Genomic DNA, 20,955 nt, shown 5'->3' with positions numbered 1-20,955 from the left:
GGAACCCACAAGTTGGGCACCAGATGTAGGGCTGTAGGGCCCCACAGGGTCATGGGGTGTCCCTTATGCTGTGCTGAGGTGCAGGATCCGAGAAGTAAAGAGACAGGACACTGAAGAACTGGTGAAGAGCATCTGGACTCAGGGGGCCGTGCCACCTGTAAGCGGAGATTAGCAAGCTCCCCAAATGCCCAGAAGCATCTGTACTTACTAGGTACAAGCAGGGGACAAGGTCGTGAGGTCATCATCTGTAGGCTTAGTGATAGGGCATACATAATCACATGAGTCACAAGTGATGGGGCTACCCCATTATGTCACCTGGGCAGAGAGGTGAGCCGTGGGCAGTAGGGGTCTGTGCTGTGCACAGTAGTAGAGGGTCGTGTACAGAAAAGGGGTCCACCCCCATTAGGTCACCGAGGCAAGGAGTGGGCTGTGTGCAACAGGTGTCTGACGTTACACTTCTTATCTGGGTACTGGAGACTTCAAAGGATTTCTTTTTTTTTTTTTTTTGAGACGGAGTTTCGCTCTTGTTACCCAGGCTGGAGTGCAATGGCGCGATTTCGGCTCACCACAACCTCCGCCTCCTGGGTTCAGGCAATTCTCCTGCCTCAGCCTCCTGAGTAGCTGAGATTACAGGCACACGCCACCATGCCCAGCTAATTTTTTGTATTTTTAGTAGAGACGGGGTTTCACCATGTTGACCAGGATGGTCTCGATCTCTTGACCTCGTGATCCACCCGCCTCGGCCTCCCAAAGTGCTGGGATTACAGGCTTGAGCCACCACGCCCAGCCTGACTTCAAAGGATTTCTAATAGAAGGATACTGTGAGCCAGTGCAGTGGGAGCTGACAGACTTGGGCACTTCTCTTAAGATATTTATGGGAGGATGATTTGAGCTAGCACAGAAGCAAGAAAAGACTGACAGTGTACAGCCACCATGACTGGTCACACCAGAGGGGTTCTTCTCCCTCAGTTATTTCCAGGATCTCAGGCCTGAGGCCTACTTTACACAGGAACTGGATGCAAGGTACTACAACTCCTTTATCAGGAGGAGAGGCTCTTGCTCCAAATCTGCCATACAGCGTATGCCCTTTCAGGCAGGGACGCCACCGCCTGGTTCTCATCCTGGTCTGGCTGTTTTCCCATGTTCTGCTTCTGTTCTGTGACTGCTCTAGGCATTCCTCCTACTGCAAACTACCATAATGGTTATATGGAAGGATTATATAAATCAGCACTAAATGTGTCAGTACAGCTCCGACTACAATACAATACCTATATGATTATATAGAAAGATTATATGGGACTAAGCATGATTATTTATGTAAGCTAGATATAGTAAGCAGTGAGTTATGCTTCAGGCACTAACTGCCTGGCGTCTGCACAGTTCTCCTTCCTCGGTGCCCCTGGAGGGTGTTACTCACAATCTCTCACCTGCTGTAGGAGATAGGGGTGAGGTACATGAAAGAACACCTGGAAAACAATCTTCTACTAAAGTCAATGAATTACTTGACTTGGAATAATTGTCGTCATGTTTAACTCCTAAAAAAGGTTGACCTTGTGGGAGTATGAAACAGAATTTACCATCAGGCTTATTATTCCCATGGCCAAATAAAAAGGTAGAATGAAATAAAAAGGTGGTAGCTGGGGGCAGTGGGAGTGGACTTAAGCCAGTTTGGGGATGGGATTGTACTGAGATATGTATGATCTTTCCTACCAACCTCTTATTATTTCAAACCTTATCAGTTTGTTGCCTCAAACTTGAACTCTTCAGATAGGAGATACTGCTTTTAAGGAATTAGAAGACTTCCTTTCTGCTTAAGCCTCTCTAATTGTTCTCCTGTGCAAAATTTAGGTATTTTCACTAGCTGATTCTTTATTCACCCTGCGATGTGTGGAGCACATCACACTACGGCAGTGGAGATTCAGATCTGAGTAAAACTCAAGTTCTTATCCTCAAGGCACTCACAGCCAAGTGGTAAAAAGTAAACCTCCCTGTTACCTTTGTTAAAGTTCAAACCCAAGGAAAAGCAACTACAAAGCCTGGAGAGCAGTAAGGTGTGAGAGGAGCATTCTGGGACCCCTGGCCCCTGGCCCTCATCCCCTGTAAAGGCAGGGGGTGCAGGGCAGGGAGCAGCACACAAAAGGAAAGCACCCGGAGCAGGGGAATGCACTCAGGCTGGAGTAGGGGGCGGTAGAAACTGCAGAGCGGAGCTGAGATTCCACCTAGGTCTGAAGCCTCCAAGCAGAGACAGCAGCTCAGTTTTGGCAAGTGTTACCTGGGCAGCTGCTGGCTAGAGGGATTTAGGGCGAGGCCAGAGGAGCAGTTATGAGGCAATCTGGGCAAGGAAAATGACAGCTGCAAGCACAATCAAAGTGCCAGTCTGAAGTCCCAGGGAAGCCCCTCAACAGAGGCAGACTGTTGGGTAACGGGGTGGTGACAGTTTTGTGTACCACCTCCCTTACCTCCCTCACATTTCTCCCCCAGGTAAACACACAACCCTCACACAACAAAGGGGCTCAGGGCCACAGTGAAAGGCTTTCATGCTTGTGGACCAAATGCAAGGAAGAGCAGCAGCCCATACCCCAGAGGGATTTTTCTCCCTCTACTGGATCAATCCCATGAGCCTGTGAAACGTTTTCTGGCACTGTACCTTCATCTGGAAAACACTCTCATCCCTGTCCCTCTTCCCCCGAAAAACCCCCTTTAATCTCCTCTACTTATTGCTCCATTTCCCTTCACAACAGGGCCGACTGTAGTAGGTCTTCACGTCCCCACCTGTGTCCAGACTTCAACTTGCTCCAGTCTCCACGCTCCTGCCAGTTACTTCCATATTGCCAAGTCTGACGGAGGCATCTCCATTTTGAATCACGTCCTTCCTTGGGCTCCTTATTTTCACTTTTTTGTTGATGGCTTTTGTCAATTAGAGTGGCTTCTCCTCAGTCTTTGTTTTGTTATCTCTTCTTTCACTAGATGGAACTGAAGGTTAGAGTGCTCAGGACTCAGTCCTAGGACCTCCTCTCTCCATCTATACACTCTCCCCCTTGCAACTCCATCCAATACCGTGGCTTTATAAATAGTCTATATGCTATACTGCTACATTCATATGTTCAGTGAGACCTTCCCTGAGCTGCAGACTCTAATCTGTCAATCAAAAATCTCCATACAGATGATCAATTGGCATCTCAAACACAGTCTACACCAAATTAATAATTTCTCTGGCCAATGCAAAATTCAGTTTCTCCTAGATTTGTCCCCATCTCAGTATATAGCTTTGCCATAAAACCAGATGCTTAAGCCCCAAACCAATTAGTCATTCTTAACCTCCCCATTTCCTTCTTCACCCCACTGTCAGCATTCCAGTGGATCCAGGCCCTGGTGTATCTTCAACATGTATTCCAATCTGCCTTCTCTCTGTATCTTCCCACTACTCAAAGTGGTCCAAACCACTATCTTTTCTTTCCTGGACTATGTAACAGCTTCTTAAAGGGTCTTGTTACTTCTTTGATTTCTCACAATCCAATCTTCACAGAGGAGCTGGCACAAGCTTTTCAAAGTGACAGATCAGATCATATCACGACTTGAAAAATCCTCAAATGAATTACCATTGTATTCAGCATAAAATATAAATGTGTACCACAGCTTACTAAGACCTGCTTCTTTGTACCACACCCTTCCCTAACTACATTCTAGCCACGTGAGCTACTTTTCTCTTTTTCTAACTGCAACAGTTAGAGAATGAATGGGAAGGGCTGAGACTGGAGGCCAGCCTGCTTCTGCTTTAAGGCTTCTGCAATTATGTGCCTTCTGTCTCTGTGTTGTCATGGCTGGCTGCTTCTTACCGTTCAGATCACAATTCGAATGCCACCTGCTTAGAGAAGCTTGGCTAATTATGACATCTAAAATAAATTATACTCTCTAATGTCACTCTGTTACTTCTATCATAGTATTTACCAAAATCTTATTTATGTTTATTATCTGCTTTTCCTAACTAGAATGCAAAATCTAAAAAGGGAAGAACCTAATCTCTTGTTCCCTGCATTATCCTAAAAGCCAGGATACAGTAAACATTCACTAGATATATACTGAATGAACAACTCAATCCTCCTTCTATCAATAAATTTTAAAAGTTCTTACAGCAGGAAGACTACCAGAAAGAACAGAATAGAATGGACCTCCAGGTCACCAAAGCCAGCTAATATCACAAGAGTGTTCTGTCAATTTGCTTCTTTTCCATAAAAATTATATTTTCTGCAAAATCAGTAAAATGTAAAACTTCAGTAACGTTCACAATCTACAACAAAATACTAGAAGACGATTAGTCAGAGAAATCTTATAACTGCTCTCTCCTTCCCATGTCAAAGACTCTAAGTAGCTCAGCAAGAAAAATCTACTGCAATAAAAATACATACATAAAAGTGCTCACAAACACAAAAAGATAAGGTTACAGGCACCATACCATCCACCAAACTGAGGGCATTTCTTACTATCTGCTAACTGGGGATAGAAGTCAGGTGTCAGTACTGTTTATTTTTTTAAATAGATCTTGTACAGGTTAATGTGATTTCTAAACAATGCATCCACTTGAACACAAAATAAGAATGCCCTGAATATTAGGACGCTTGAGCTGAACCACTCCATGTACAAAATATACAGTAAGTGCTGTAAGTGCTGACTGAATGCCATCTAAGAATGCAGGTTATGAATGAAAATACAATTTACAAATGGGTCAAAGGAGCTTTTTTAAAAAACAGTCCTCCAGGGACTGGCTTCATATTTCATAAAACCAAAGAACTATTAATAAATGGTACACAGAAAATCATGCCCTTGGCTTACTTGTGGAAAACCAGGTACCGTGTGAGCTATGTTTCCAGATGTGTTGCTGATTCATAAAGCTTTTTTAAAAACAGCAAAAGCCTCTAACTGCTGCACATTCTCCCTTATGTACCTGTGAAGATGGGAGTAGTGGCAGGCAACTGCAGGCCTAGCTATTTAGGAGGCCCATTCAACGATTTTAGGCCAACTAAAACTGAGCATAAATACAGGCATACCCCTTACTTGTCGGTTCTGGGGAAATGTTTCAGGGTTGATACTTCCTTATAACATTAATTCCAACTTTTTATTAGAACCTAGAGTCTGAGCCAGCTGAACTGTGTTAGGGCTTTGGAACTTAACTGAATCATGAAATAAAACACAAATGTCTAGCTGTTGTATGTTCAAAGACTTACCAGACACAATAACCCATCACTTGTTATGAATAATAATTTCAACACTAGCATAATATAAAACAAATCCTTTAATTTTTCAAGTGTTTAAAAAAAAATTTTATACTTAAGCCAGCCTTGAAGATTAGCACAAAATTTACCAGTTTACAATTTTTTTTTAAACGTCAACTCAAGCACCACTCTGTGCATAGCACTATTCTAGGTGCAATAAAAAGGAATCTTAACCTTAGAAATATGAGTTCACTTTCTGGAATTGTATTACCTCCTTTTCCAGAGAGTAAAAATAAATAAAATCACCATTGCTTACTACAGATCTGCCCCAAACCACTTATGGTTCACAGAAAGGCTAATTTCTGCCAAATGTAAAATATAATGAACTCACTTCCTGATTTCCCAAAAATAAGAAAGCAGAATTCCTTTTCACTTAGAAAAAAAAAAAAAAAAAAAAAAGTTTTCCATATAAGGGCAGTTTGCTTCTAATAAGTATTTAAAGAACTTTTTTTTCCTCTAGCTTTTCTTTAAATTTTCTTCCTCTAACATTGCCCTTTTCTTGTACAAGGTAAACCAGGCATCTTTTTATGCTGTTTTTCCTTTCCTAAGTATTGTATCTTGAAGACAAACCATTTCCAAGAGTAGTGATAAAAAAATAACATTAAAAAAACTTTACAGGTGAGTCACTTACATCACCTTAATGAAGTAAAAAAATAAAAAGCAGTTGGTACTAATATTAGCTAATTCCAAATAACTGTGTCTAAACAATTTTAAAAACTGTTTATTTATTTTGTAAGAATGTACCCCTAGTCCAAAGTAACTTATGTTTTTTAAAAATTTGGCCAAAAAATTTACAAAAACCTTTCAGTTCAACCTAACAAAAGTGATATCTAGAAAATATGCCACATTATTAAGTCTGTCTTAAAAAGTTCAGATTCTAAAGCATTCCTAAGGCACGGTGATCTGGAAGACAAATGTGCTTCTGTTGGCATTGTATTAGATATGAAGCATCTGTGACAGGCTTCAAGTGAGCCCCAAGAGGCACCTTCCTCCTGATGCTGTGGGATTGTGAGAGAAGAGTCAGACGTAGGCTCCCAGGGCCGCATGAAACTCTGTGAGACACTGTACCAGCTGCTGAAACTTGGGCCTCTCCTCTGGATCTAAGGCCCAGCAACAGGCCATCACAGCAAACCTGCAGAGTGACAAAAATGAAAATCTGGGCTAGTAATGATAAAGTATTCCTAAACTTTGGGTCAGTTTGATGCCAGTTATGTTGTCTGTCTAAAGGTGGGTATGGAGAGGATGATATATTAAAAATGGATCCCTTTTACTATTTGTTAGCAGCTCTAGAAAGAAGCTAAAATAAGTTATTTGGATTACATGTGCGAATTTCAGTTCTTCATGACAGCATATCAAAATATTTCAGCAAATATACAGAGATTTCATGTAAATACCTAAAACACAGTCAAAAGAACACCTGTGTTTTCCTGTAGTTAAATTAAGAAAAACATCTTGGAGGAAGAGAAAGTTTTATCTAAGATCTATAAACCCTGGATCTAGAGTAAAATCAGTACAAAAGCTGCCACCTTGTCATGGTGCAGAAACCTTCAGGGGGTTCTAGAACTGAGAACATACTCATCTGTATGTCTAATCACCCTCAAAAGCCTCCTGCTTATCCCATTCTCATTACATGGCAAGATAAGCTATGTGACAGAAGCAGGAAACAGAAAGCAACTACTTTGCTCACTAGCCCAGATCATGTTCCCTGTCTCAGCTGATACCAAATGGCAAGGCAAAATGACAGTAAGAAAGGTACTGTGTAACTACTGTGTCCTTTATAACTACAAAAGTCAAGTACTCACTCTAAATAGAATAACTGACATAATATTCAGCCAATTTTCTTAGTACATCCATTTTCTTAGTCTGTCCTCTCAGACTAATTTATAGTGCTTAGATTATGCACTATAAAATAAAATGCAAGACGTTCTATCGTCAAATGCATGAAATAGTGACTGAATCTCCCTGACTTTATGGTTCTTTACAAAAGTCTAATTTAAATCCAAAGAGTTATTATTTTCAAAGGGAAAGCTCTGTTTGAATATGGAAACCTGCTCTTTTTCCTTTATTCCAATACAGTAAATGGAATAAAGTTCATGCCTTCAAGCTCAGAAAAACTCACAATTCATCAGGACAGTTGATTGGCTGGGCTATTCGGTAACCATCTTTCAGGTATGCAGCCATCTCGAAGGGGTCAATGTCCACGTAGGGCGTCTGGCCCAGAGTCATGAGTTCCCACAGCGTCACTCCAAAGGCCCACTAGGAAAGGAGCAGGAGCACAATGAGGGGACATTTAAAACAACGGTCAGGGGGCTAGTGCCCACAGCCAGCTACAGGACAAAAAATAGCAGCTCAACTCAGGCTTCAGAAAAACGAAATGTTATTTACAAAAAGAAGTCTATCATACAGTTAGTTTCTCTTGCTAAGCTTAAAAAAGGTGTATCCAATATTACTATTTATAAATTCTAAGCAATTAGATCCATTCGAAGTAATAGTTTACTGTTGATTGCAAGCTGTGTATTACGAATTATGTCTAAGATTCTTCTAACATGAGAATTTGTACCTTTAAATATTATAGCTAGTCTGCATAACTGAGAAGTGGAAAATGAAAAGATTTCTAGTCTGATTAAAGGGAAAAGCATCCTAAGTGAAATATGCAAATGAGGGGAAACATAAGAAGTCATGGATTTTTACTGTATTTAAAATTTTAAATTAACAGATTAAAATAACTTCCAAACTTGCCTGAGATAGCGATCAGATTTATTTAAAATCAGCATGTAAACTACAGAAACAGGAATGGTCAACAGTGGCAACAGTATCCATTCATAGTCTGAGTGAGGCTCCCCATTTTGGCCAATTCCTGGCTGTACTTAGCTCCAGGAGAGTGTGCAGGAGGTGGGAAGCAGGCAACATGTGTACACAAGGCTGCTGCCACATGGCTGAAAAGGACTCAGATCTGGTATGTCCACTGATCTGCCACCATGTATGAACCCTGAGGTCAGAGTAACTGAACTTGAATAAGGAGGGGGAAACCTGTGTACTGTACCATCAGGTTTGTGAGTCTGAGGCAGTTTGCATCCTTCAGTACATTTAATTTCCTCAATAAACCTGTGAGAATCATTGGTAGTTCAGTTTTACTTGTGCTACCATGATGGGGAAACTGAGGCTCGGAGAAATAGCTTGCTAAAACATCCATGTTTTAATAAGTAAAAGAAAAAAAAAGAAAAATACCAAACACAAGTCAAATACAAGTCATATTGTAAAATCTAAGCATACTGCATTAAATTTTAGGTTACTATTTTTCAGTAACAAAATCCTAAAATACTTACTTTGTAAAGTAGACAGATTTTTTAAAAAGCCCTATAATAGTGAACAATAGCTACATTTCCCCCCAGAATCTATGCAAACAAGAAAACAATGAAATGACATATTTTTAAAACTGTCATAGCAAGCTCTATATGGAGCCAAAATATACTTCAACAATGAAGACAAAATACAGAGTTTTTCAGAAAAATAAAAGCAGAGAGGCTGTGTCTCCAGCAGACCTGTAAGGTGTATAAAAGCAGTTCTTCATGTGGGAAAAAAAAAATACCCCACATGGAAATCTGGGTCAACACAAAGAATAAAGAGTGCTGAAAACATATTAGTAACAACTGAACATATTCTCTTGTCGTGTTAAAATCTCCTTGATGGACTATTTAAAGCAAAAACAGCCAACAATATATTGTGGGGTTTATAATATACAGAGAAGTGAAAGATATGCCCACAAACAGTATGAAGACTGGAAGGGGATGAGTGGAAACACTATATTGTAAGGTGCCTACATTAAACACGAAATGATATAATATTTTTGGAAAATAGAAGGTTTACACTGTAAAGCCTAGAGTGGGTTTTTTAACCTCAGCATTACTGATATTGTGGGCTAGAGGATTCTTTGTTGTGAGAAGCTGTCCTGTGCATTGCAGAATGTTTAGCAGCATTCCTGGAGTAGTACATCCCCCAAGCTGTGACAACCCAAAATGCCTCCAGACATAGCCAAATGTCCCTTGGCACTGGCAAATACCCTTAAATGGAGCAAAACTGTCCCAGTTAAGAACCACTGTATTAGACCGAACAACAACAAAAAAATGTAAAATATCATAAATGAAGGAGAGATCACCCTTCAGACATCAAAAAATATTATGAACAATTCAATTTTATGCCAACAAATTCAGCAACTTAAATGAAATAAATTTATTAAAATACAAATTACCTAAACAGACACAGAAGTAAACAGAACATCTATATAGCCCCCCATCTATTAAAGATACTGAATTCACATTTCAAAACCTTTACACAAAGAAAACTCCACATTGTTTGGTGAATTCTATCGAACTTGAAAGAAAATATAAATATGTATTCGTTTTCTAGGGCTACCATAACATACCACAATCAAGTGGCTTAAACAACAGAAATTTACTTTCCCACAGTGCTGATAGCTAGAAGTCCAAAACAAGGTGTCAGCAGGCCGTGCTCCCCTTGAAACCTGTAGGGGGAATCTTTCCTTGTCTACTCCCAGTTTCAGGTGGTTGTGGGCAGCCCCTGGTATGCCTTGGTTTGCAGCTGCAGCCCTGCAGCCCCCACCTCTGTCTTCACGTGACATTTTCTCATGTGTATGTGTCTTTTCTTAGAGTGGATTAGCGTTCATCCTAATTGAGCATGACCTCATCTTAACATTACATCTGCAATGACCCTATTTCCAAATAAGGTCATGTTCTGAGGTACTGGGGGTTAGGGCTTCAACCAATTTTTTTTTCTTTGGCGGAGAGGCAGAACACAATTCAACCCATTACACACTCAACCCTACATAAACTTTCAGAACACAGAGGAAGGAATATATCTCAATCACTTTGACAGCAGCATTACTCTAACTACCAAAACCAGGTGTTCTGCCTTTTGGAACCTATTATCTTTTTCATTAACAGTGATCATAAAGGTGGAGCAGAGCCCAGCCTTGAAGTCTATGCTCTGGGAGGGGAGAGGGGCAGGGGAAAGATGGAGAAGTATGTTTAGTTGCAAAATCTCCATGGAGTCTTGGAGGCTACTGAAATTTCCCTTATACCTACTGGGACATTCTATTCTGCTTAAAAATGGAAAAAAATGATTTCAAATTAATAATAGTTAAAGGATGGTACCTGCTGACATCTGGTTATTTGCCTTTGTGTTGACCACATGGAAATCTGGGTCAACACAAAGAATAAAAGAGTGCTGAAAACATATTAGTAACAACCGAACATACTCTCTTGTCGTGTTAAAAATTTCCTTGATGGACTATTTAAAGCAAAAACAGCTAACCTGTTTTTGCTTTACTCTATATGTAATTTTTTTCCTGAGAATTAAGAGCTATATGAAATCTTAATACTCACAATCGTTAGTAAATGTAATGCTTAATTTTTAAAATCATGTCCATTTTCCATAGAGAAGGTAGTTCCCTGCACAAATGGAACAGAGCCCAAAGAAATGAAACTGGTTGGAAGGGTGCTCCCATCCCTTCCCCCGAGATAAAATGATCCATTCAAACCAGATTTTGGAAGAAGAAAGGATGGGAATTTGTGACAAGTGCACACTGACACTGTACACAGGGAATAACACCATCCACTGACATTGTAACACTATAACAGCTCTGACTATAAGGGACTTTGATAGTAATGTTGGTGGTATTTGAGATCTGGAGTTGAACATAAGTATTACAGCAGCAATGTAGATAAGCTTTTAAAAATTACTCCTTTCTCACTGTTTTGTTCACATTATTACTGCCCATCATTTACCTAAGGTTTTCATATTACAACCAGAACACTAAAAGGCGCCATGAAAAAAGAACAGTCAAGCCAAAGGGAACAATGCAGTTTCATTTCCTTAAAAAACCTAACAAAAGTGATTAATTACATGTTGGCAAACTGACCCTTAAAAAAAATAATCAAGACAAATGGCACAGGGATGATTTGTGGAAAACTTGCTCTCAAGTCTTCTGATAACTGAACCATTTAAAATTTAGACAACTTATTCTATAATTTCCTTCTGTTTGACGTCGGTGGAAAGGGGCAACAAGAAGGTCATGCTGTTCTTTCCAGAGTTTTAAGAAAGACTGTGGCTATCTCCATTTAAAGAACATTTACGGAAATACAATGTTCTTCTATTCATCTTATTCCTCTCCCCAGAACATGTGTTATTTTATAGCTTCTATACATGTAAGATGTAAAACGGTTTTTCCACTAAAACATGTGAATGTGACTTGTCAAAAAGTATGTAAGTAAAATTTCTTTTTTCTTTTAGCATAGCATTAACTAAAGATAGGGCTACTGAATTAAGACATTTCCAGTCATTACTTCAAGAACTTTGCAAGGTTCATCTCAGTAAACTATAAACTGAAATGAAAATAATTCCATTCAATTTTAAATTACCTTATCTGACCACAGTAGAAGTACCATCAGGTGTTCCATGGGTAGGCCTCTCTGTTGATATCAGAATCCTAATATCCCCTTCTTACATAAAGATATGGCTGCAGATTACCAAAGTGCAATTAAATGAATCTGAGTTAAGTGTTTTTTAAGAACTAAGGAGAAGAATTACCTGGGGTGCTTGCTAAAAAGTACAGTTCCCCAGTCCTATCTTAATAATTCTGAAGCCTGGATCACATTACTTAATTAATTAATTAGTTTGTATTTTTAACAGACATAGGGTTTCACCATGTCGGCCAGGCCACTCTCAAACTCCTGGTTTCAAGTGATCCACCCCGCTGTGGCCTCCCAAAGTGCTGTAATTCTAGGCGTGAGCCACCACAACAGGCCTGGATTGCATCATAACAAAAGTCCTTGGTGGGTCTTAAGATCAGGCAAATATAGAAAGTATTCTTAGATATGTTAGCAGCGGTGATGAGATAGCAAAGACAGTCTTCATTTATTTTCATTGTAGTACAGCGGACATGTAAGAAACTGCATATAGGCCGGGCGCAGTGGCTCACACCTGTAATCCCAGCGCTTTGGGAGGCCGAGGCAGTTGGATCACAAGGTCAAGAGATCGAGACCATCCTGGTCAACATGGTGAAACCCCGTCTCTACTAAAAATACAAAAAAAAATTGGCTGGGCATGGTGGTGCGTGCCTGTAATCCCAGCTACTCAGGAGGCTGAGGCAGGAGAATTGCCTGAACCCAGGAGGCGGAGGTTGCAGTGAGCCGAGATCGCGCCATTGCACTCCAGCCTGGGTAACAAGAGCGAAACTCTGTCTCAAAAAAACAAGACACATGTTAGCTATTAGACAAAGTTCTTGACCAGCTTGATGGTCTCCTTTAAAATTACTTAGAAAAATGTAAGTGGCAAGATGCCATTCAAAAATAATGGCACTGGCCAGGTGTGGCGGTTCACGCCTGTAACCCCAGCACTTTGGGAGTCCAATGTGGGCACATCACCTGAGGTCAGGAGTTTGAGACCAGCCTGGCCAACATGGCAAAACCCCATCTCTACTAAAACCACAAAAATTAGCTGGGTGTGGTGGCACATGCCTCTAATCTCAGCTACTTGGGAGGCTGAGGCAGGAGAATTCTCTTGAACCTGGGAGGCAGAGGTTGTAGTGAGTCAAGACTGCACGACTGCATTATAGCCTGGGCAGCAGAGCAAGACTTCATGTCAAAATAATAATAATAATGGCAGCATTGTATGAATGACCTACCAACCGGGGTGACTACAGAATTTAGAGGCTAGAGTGATAATGAGGAAGAGAGAGGAAAAAAGAACAGAGTTATCTCCAGTCTACATTTACAGCAAGATTTTACTTACAACTTTATCTGCAAGGAAAGAAAAAGGATAGAGAATATGGCAATATTCATCCCTAAGAGGTCTGAGAAAGAAAAAAATGCTAATTAAAAGAAAAAATATAGCCAAGCCACCCCTCAGTTTTCCTTTTCGTTAACATGCAACAGAATTCTATACAGCCATTTAAAATGATGTAAAGCCATGCTGACAGAGGTAGTATTCATGCCATATAAACTGAAAATACACGAAAACATCTATATACCTAATAATATAAATACAAAAATGTCCAGAACAATTTTGAAAAGTTTTGTAGAATAGCTCTGGGTACTAGAATATATGACTTTATCTTCTTGATGCAGCAAGTAATTAGGAACAAATTCTAAAGTCAGACTTCCTGGTTCAAATTTAAGCTCTGCCATTTACCAGCCAGAAAACTCTGAGTATGGTACTTAATTTCTTTACTCCTCACTTTACTCTTATGTAAAATGGAGCTGACAACCCCGTAACAATCAGCACTATTTATTGACTATCCCTAAGTAGAAGAGATTACAGATAATTCTTACACATTTCTATGTATGCTTCCACATAGACAGTCTACATTAGACATCTCCTCTGCCTAGCAGAGGAATATGTTTAAGTCTGTAAGGCACTTTTTTTTCCTTTTATTTCTCTCAGATCCCTGTTCTTTATATGCTTCTACATTTTTTTCAAAAAATTTCTAAAAACAAGCATATTTTGTAATTCACACAAAAAAATCATTTTTTATTAAAAAAAATTTTTTAGAGACAGTGTCTCGCTCTGTCACCAGGCTGGAGTACAGAGGCCCATCTTAGCTCACTGTAACCTTAAACTCCCGGGCTAGAGAGAAACTCCCACCCCAGCCTCCCAAATAAGCCAGAACTACAAGTGCAGACCACCACAACTGGCTAATTTTACCTTTTCGCATTTTTTGTAGAGACACCGTCTTGCCCAGGTTGAGTTCTTGAACTCCTGGCCTCAAATGATCCTCCCACCTCTGCCTCCCAAAGTACTGGGATTAAAAGGGTGAGCCACCATGCCCAGCCTCACAAAAAACTTTTAAATAAAAACTCCAATTTGGCCTGATGGAATAGTGACAGCATCAACTACAAGTTTTTTTCCCCTCTGTCTAGAGTCTTTCTAACATCTCCTTGACCTTAGGGAAAAAAAATAAAGTAATAAAATAACCACGTATTTAAAAATACACCTAGGTTACAAACTATTACCAAAAAATAAGCATAATCTGTTTAACTAGAGGGATTGCACATCAATAATGAAAGGCACAAGGAGACAACTCAGTATTTTCAATTCTTGGCCAGGAGTGGTGGCTCATGCCTGTAATCCCAGCTCTTTGGAAGGCCAAGATGAGAGGATCATTTGAGGCCAGAGTTCAAAACCAGCTTGAGCAACATAGTGAGACCCTGTCTCTATTTGTTAAAAATAAATATTTTATATATATATATATATATATATTTATTATTTTTTTTTTTTTTTGAGATGGAGCTTCTCTCCTGTTTCCCAGGCTGGAACCTGCACCTCCCAAGTTCAAGCTATTCTCTGGCCTCAGCCTCCTAAGTAGCTGGGATTACAGGCATGCACCCCCACACCTGGGGGTTTCACCAGAGGTGGGGTTTCACCATGTTGGCCAGGCTGGTCTTGAACTCCTGACCTCAGGTGATCCGCCCACCTCAGCCTCCCAAAGTGCTGGGATTACAGGCATGAGCAACCTCGCCTAGCCCCCCAAAAACTTTTAAAAAAATATTTTGGGTTCTTAAGATTCTGAAATACTAAACATGGAGATCGTCTAGTCAAGACCCTTCATCAGCCAGGTGTGGTGGCTCACACTTGTAATCCCAGCACTTTGGGAGGCTGGGGTGGGTGGATCATTGGAGGTCAGTCAGGAGTTTGACACCAGCCTGACCAACATTGTGAAACTCTGTCTCTACTAAAAATACAAAAATTAGCCAGGGGTGGTGGTACACGCCTTTCCCAGCTACTTGGGAGGATGAGGCAGGAGAATTGTTTTAACTTGGGAGGCGGAGGTTGCAGTGAGTGGAGTTGGTGCACTGCACTACAGCCTGGGTGACAAAAGCAAAAACTTGGCTCCCCTCCAACCTCCTCACCCCGACAAAAGACTCTTCATTCAACAATTGAAGGAATTAAAGCCCAGAGATGCTTACAGGGTTGCCTACATGTCATTTAGCAGGGTAAAAATGATTTACATATTTTACTGCTTTTTCATATTTATATATTTCAAAAAGTATCAACTCTCCAAATGTCACAGCAGAGCAAGAAACATTTTGCAAACAGTTATTTCCACAGGAGACATGCTAAAATTCAGTGTTTGACACAAATATACAGCTTTTCATCAGCTAAATTTTATAAATAAACACTAGAATACTACTGTAAATTCATCACAATTTTGCTCGCAGAGGAGTATGTGTAAAAGTCTGTAAGGCACTATTGGTAGGGGGAGGAGAATAATGGCATTACAAAAGGAACATTTATAGACTATCTACCATGGCAAGCAGCATTCCACCCAACTGTACAAAGTTAAACCTCACAGTAGCATTGAGAGAGGCAAAAGACCCACTGTATGTATGAGGAACCTTAAGTACCCTCCCCAGGGCTACCAAGTAGCAGAGCCAAGATAGTGTGGGATTCCAGGGGCCATATTCTTTTAATTCATTTTATCCTCTTTATAGCTCTAAGATACGGCACAGAAGTATTCTCTACTTTGAGATTTGAGAAATTCATTTTCTTCAGTAAGGCTGATAGGATCACACATCCTGCAGCAGTTTATTTATAAAGAATAGAACAGCCTTGTCTCCCTACCTCAAGAGACATGAGAATTTACACATGCTAACTCCCCTTCCCCAACACTAGGGGGAAGCAACTAAAACAAAAATCACACTGGACTGGGCGGCTGGAATAGCAGGCATCTCCACAGGTTTGTCACTATTATACCTAGCATGGCTACGACAGTAAAATGGGGACATGAACACCGCCTGATTAGCTATGCCTGGCCTGGAGGCTTAAAATGTCATGGCATCTCATCCAAAGACTCTTTCCTGACCCCTTCGTGGATGAAATGTCTCTCCTCTGCCCCAGAGCACCCTGCATATCTCTTTGAAATATCTACTGTTATCTGTTACAGCATGATTTAAGTACCTTGGTACTTAAATCTTGAGCTGGTTGGTAAATGCAAAACAGGATGTTAATCACAGTATGTTTGCTGTTAATGAAAAATTTCCCCTCTCAAATGTATAGGTAAAGACCTAACATGCTAGCTAACTACGATAAGGACCAGGGTCAAGAACTTTAAGACTGCATGTGACATCTGGCTGGGCACAGTGGCTCATGTCTGTAATCCCAGTGCTTTGGGAGGCCGAGACAGGTAGACCACCTGAGGTCAGGAGTTTGAGACCGGCTTGACCAAGATGGAGAAACCCATCTCTACTAAAAATACAAAATTAGCTGGGTGTGATGGCGCATGCCTGTTATCCCAGCTACTCAGGAAGCTGAGGCAGGAGAATCCCTTGAAGCTGAGAGGCGGAGGTTGAAGTGAGCTGAGATCACGCCATTGCACTCCAGCCTGGGAAACAAGAGCAAAAGTTGCAGAGGTCACATGTAATCTAAGTCTCAGTATATGGAGAAGAGAAAAAGATAAAGCACATGTAGCAGAGGCTGGTGAATCTGAGTGAAGAGAAGAGCATATGGGAAGGAGTTTTTCAGCATTAGCAGGTTAGTGGAATACCTCTACTAGGATGGCCATGTAGGGGCAATGACTAGATGCTAAGAAAACAAACAAAAAAAACACTACAAAAGCTGGTCTACTTCACTTTGAGCAGAAATTAAATGCTCATTCTAGCTGACACTTATATCCCTGGCAAGGGTGAAGTACCTGTTACTTAAGACATTTTTTACTATCTCAGGTGTAGCCAGAATAGATCAAGACTAAAATAATCCTGAAGATGAACATGCAATTTATAGTCAATAACAGAAAAACACAGGTTCTGTTTAAATATTTTCCATAGTTTTAACAAAATCTATTTCTAATCTTCAGTGAACTTGAAACTTTTTCCCTTCAGAAAAGTGGTCAGGTCATGAGAGTACAGCCCTCATAAATAGGATTGGTACTCTTAAAGAAGAGACCACCAGAGACTCCCTCACCCCATGCCACATGACGACCCAGAGAGAGGATGAACATTTACAAACCAGGAAGGGGGTTCTCAACAGACACCAAACCTATTGGTACTTTAATTTTGGATTTCCCAGACTCTAGAATTATGAGAATTAAATGTTTGTTATTTAAGTTATCCAGGCTATGGCAGTTTGTTATAGTGGCCCCAATACACTAAGACACCAACTCAACTTCGAACATCAGCAATCTTTAAGCAGAGTTATATATGATTGAAAAGTGACTACTTCTGCTATAAATCTTTCCTACAATGTCTGTGATTAGGAAAGACAGAGGAGCCAACACTGGATGCTACCCAGGGCATTACACAGATCTGTTATTTATGGTACTTTCTGCCACTGTATGAGATGCACGGACATTACTCTATCAGAACACTAGGGCTATCTAAAGGGAATATTAAACAGAGTAAGTACAAGTCTCTAAAGGAGTATAAAGAGCTGTTTACAAGATCATATCAGTACATTATCCTGAGGGAGAGCCAATGACAGAAAACACAGCCAGCATAACTACTTGATCACAGGACAGCAAGTACTCACCTCTGAAAATACAGTAACTCTTCCTAACGTAAATCCATTCATTCCTCATTCCAAGGAAATATCAGGATGAATAAAAGAATACCATTAAATAAAACTAAATATCTTAACATTAATATTAAACCTTAAATTTTTATTTCTTAAAGTTTGAAATAATCCTTGCACCTCTACGTTTTTCAGGTCTTTAATATTAATTCCTCTTAATGTGAATATAATTAATAGTTCCAAGATTGTTGTATATAAAATCTGCAACTATAAAGAAAAAATATTAGCAATCTATGCATTAGTGTAAAATTAATAATGAGTAAAGTTTTCTATACTTTAAAAAATAATGGCCGGGCACGGTGGCTCAAGCCTGTAATCCCAGCACTTTGGGAGGCCGAGGCGGGTGGATCACGAGGTCGAGAGATCGAGACCATCCTGGTCAACATGGTGAAACCCCGTCTCTACTAAAAATACAAAAAACTAGCTGGGCATGGTGGCGCGTGCCTGTAATCCCAGCTACTCAGGAGGCTGAGGCGGGAGAATTGCCTGAGCCCAGGAGGTGGAGGTTGCGGTGAGCCGAGATCACGCCATTGCACTCCAGCCTGGGCAACAAGAGCAAAACTCCGTCTCAAAAAATAATAATAATAATAATAATAATAATAAGTATCCTCCATAACTCTAGCTTTCTCTTTGACAACACAGTAGTTCAGCAGACTACTCTTCATGAGTATATTATCAATGTCAGGCTCCTGCTCAGGATGCAACAAGCACTGGGCTCCTTCCACAGCACTGGGCACACAGGGAGTGAGAGAGTCATATGCAGCAATGTGCTACAGATGCAGTCTCTGGATAACTTCAGATTTCCTTTTTTCTTCTAAATAATCATTAATATCCACAAAATAAATAATGTAAAGGCACAAGCAACACATTCTGATTTGCCCTATCCCCTAAAAACTGTTCAAATACCTTTAAAAGGATCTCTTCATTGCCATAAACCATGCTGATAATATCTGGCATGGAAGTTATTTCCTTGACTTTTTTTCTTAAGAAAATGCTTCTTAAACACAATGTAATACTAAAAAGACAAGAAAACCAGTAAGAAAGAAATTCATAACTGCGTACTCCTGATTACATTTAGTAATCTCCTAATAGAAGGTAGTTCTTAAGAACAGAATTATGTTAGCTACTACAATTAGCTACATAATTCAAAGAAGATGTAAATCAAGAACTCTATTTTCAAATAAAGGAAAAGAAAGTCACATAAAAAAAATTTATGGTGGTCTCCACATCCGATGAAAACACAATAAAAACAATATCCAGAAACTCTTAAGAATGCCTATAATGATGTCATATCTTGGAATAATATTATAAAGACATTTATAACTAGTTCTTAAGCTCAACAGTTAAAAGCTGATGTTAATATAAGAATCTGGACATACTGAAATACTGAATCCCTTCACTAAAAATTCTGAAAACACAACCTAGAGATGCAATGTATTATTTTTATGATGGAAAACATTAAGGTATTTCTAAATAAATCATACAGAATGCTTAATAACAAAAAAATGCAAAAATGTTAAGATGTCTTAAAGGACAGAGAAAATGTTTCCTCCAAGGCAGCAGTATCATTTGTTGGGTGCTACATTTACATCTAAAAATTTAAGTATTTTACATGTGTATAGACTCTGGTGGAAGTGTCCAAAAATAGAACATTAAATGTAACTTTTAAGCCCCCAACTTTGCCCATAAAGGAAAAGTGGCAACAGAATATAATGACTGTGGGTACACATTTCCAACCCAAATGTTAAAAAGCAGTCTTCACCATGTGAGCTTTAAAATATTTTAAAAATTAAAAAAAAATTCAATCCCCAAAAACTGAAAGGTAGGATTTTTACATGAATAGTCACATCATAGTCACAGAAAACTGAAGGGTGTTCCTAGTCCTTTCAATTCCAATTATCTAAAGCAAAGGTGATACATACATATGTACATATGTGTGTGTGGGAGTGTATATACACACACATACATATGAAAACAAATGCATAATAATCTAAATAAGAAAAATGTGAACAAATTTTCTAGGAGTTAACCATGTTAAATGCAAATCAAAGGATATTGTTAACATCACATGCTAAGTACAGCTCAGAAGAATCTGGGTCACACAGCTATTTCTTTTTTTTTTTTTTTTTTTTTTTTTTTTTTTGAGATGGAGTTTCGCTCTTGTTACCCAGGCTGGAGTGCAATGGCGCGATCTTGGCTCACCGCAACCTCCGCCTCCTGGGTTCAGGCAATTCTCCTGCCTCAGCCTCCTGAGTAGCTGGGATTACAGGCACGCTCCACCATGCCCAGCTAATTTTTTGTATTTTTAGTAGAGATGGGGTTTCACCATGTTGACCAGGATGGTCTCGATCTCTTGACCTCGTGATCCACCCGCCTCGGCCTCCCAAAGTGCTGGGATTACAGGCGTGAGCCACCGCGCCCGGCCACACAGCTATTTCAAGTAAGTTTATGCCAAAACACACTGAAAGTAATTACGATGCTGAGGTGGCTCTTGTGGAGGCAGTTTGCATGACACTGGGGAATCACCAAGCTATGTGTCATGTGCCCTGTGCTGCCCAGACTAATGAACAGTATAGTCAGGGTGGCTAAAAGCTACTAGAGAAATCCAAAAGGGAAGATGTTTGCTTATGCCTTCTTTGTGCAGGCATGCAGAGAACCTAAGAAGAAAAACCCAGAGATCCCTGTCAATTTTGCAAAATTTTCCTAAAGGTATACTGAGAAGTGGAAGACAATGTCTGGGAAAGAGAAGTTACATCTGATGAAATGGCAAAAGCAGATAAAATATGCTATGATTCAGAAACGAAGGATTATGGACTGTCTAAGGGAGGCAAAACAAAAAGGACCTCAATGCTCTCAAAAGGCCATTATCCAGATTCTTCCCGTTCTCTTCAGAATTCTGCCTCAAGATTAATTCTGCAGACCCTGGCATCCCTATTGGAGATGTGGCCAAAAAGCTACATAAGAGGTGGAATAACTCTGGAAAGCAGCTCTGCATTACAAAGGCAGCAAAGCTAAAGGAGAAATATGAGAAGGACATTGCTAACAGCAAGTCTAAAGAAAAGTCTGATGGCACAAAGGGTCCTGCTAAAGTTGCCTGGACAAA

General features: G+C 40.0%; 1 protein-coding gene across 6 annotated transcripts in view; it reads right to left on the bottom strand.

The window, feature by feature from the left end:
- Positions 1-5,272: 5,272 nt before the first annotated feature.
- The window catches only part of RYK (receptor like tyrosine kinase), a 164,118-nt gene continuing 148,435 nt past the window's right edge, over positions 5,273-20,955 (bottom strand). For all 6 annotated transcript variants that reach the window (XM_074405903.1, XM_074405904.1, XM_074405906.1 and 3 more), the window contains 2 exons: positions 7,390-7,526; positions 5,273-6,402 (listed from right to left, as the gene is read on the bottom strand). In XM_074405903.1, coding sequence (XP_074262004.1) covers positions 6,291-6,402; positions 7,390-7,526 — 249 coding nt within the window. In that variant the 3' untranslated portion in view covers positions 5,273-6,290. The remainder of the gene's footprint in view (positions 6,403-7,389; positions 7,527-20,955) is intronic.

Source organism: Saimiri boliviensis, chromosome 9 (genome assembly GCF_048565385.1).
Source record: "Saimiri boliviensis isolate mSaiBol1 chromosome 9, mSaiBol1.pri, whole genome shotgun sequence".
NCBI lineage: Eukaryota > Metazoa > Chordata > Mammalia > Primates > Cebidae > Saimiri > Saimiri boliviensis.
Note: the sequence above shows the minus strand (reverse complement) of the source record. Positions and strands in the feature narration are given on the sequence as shown.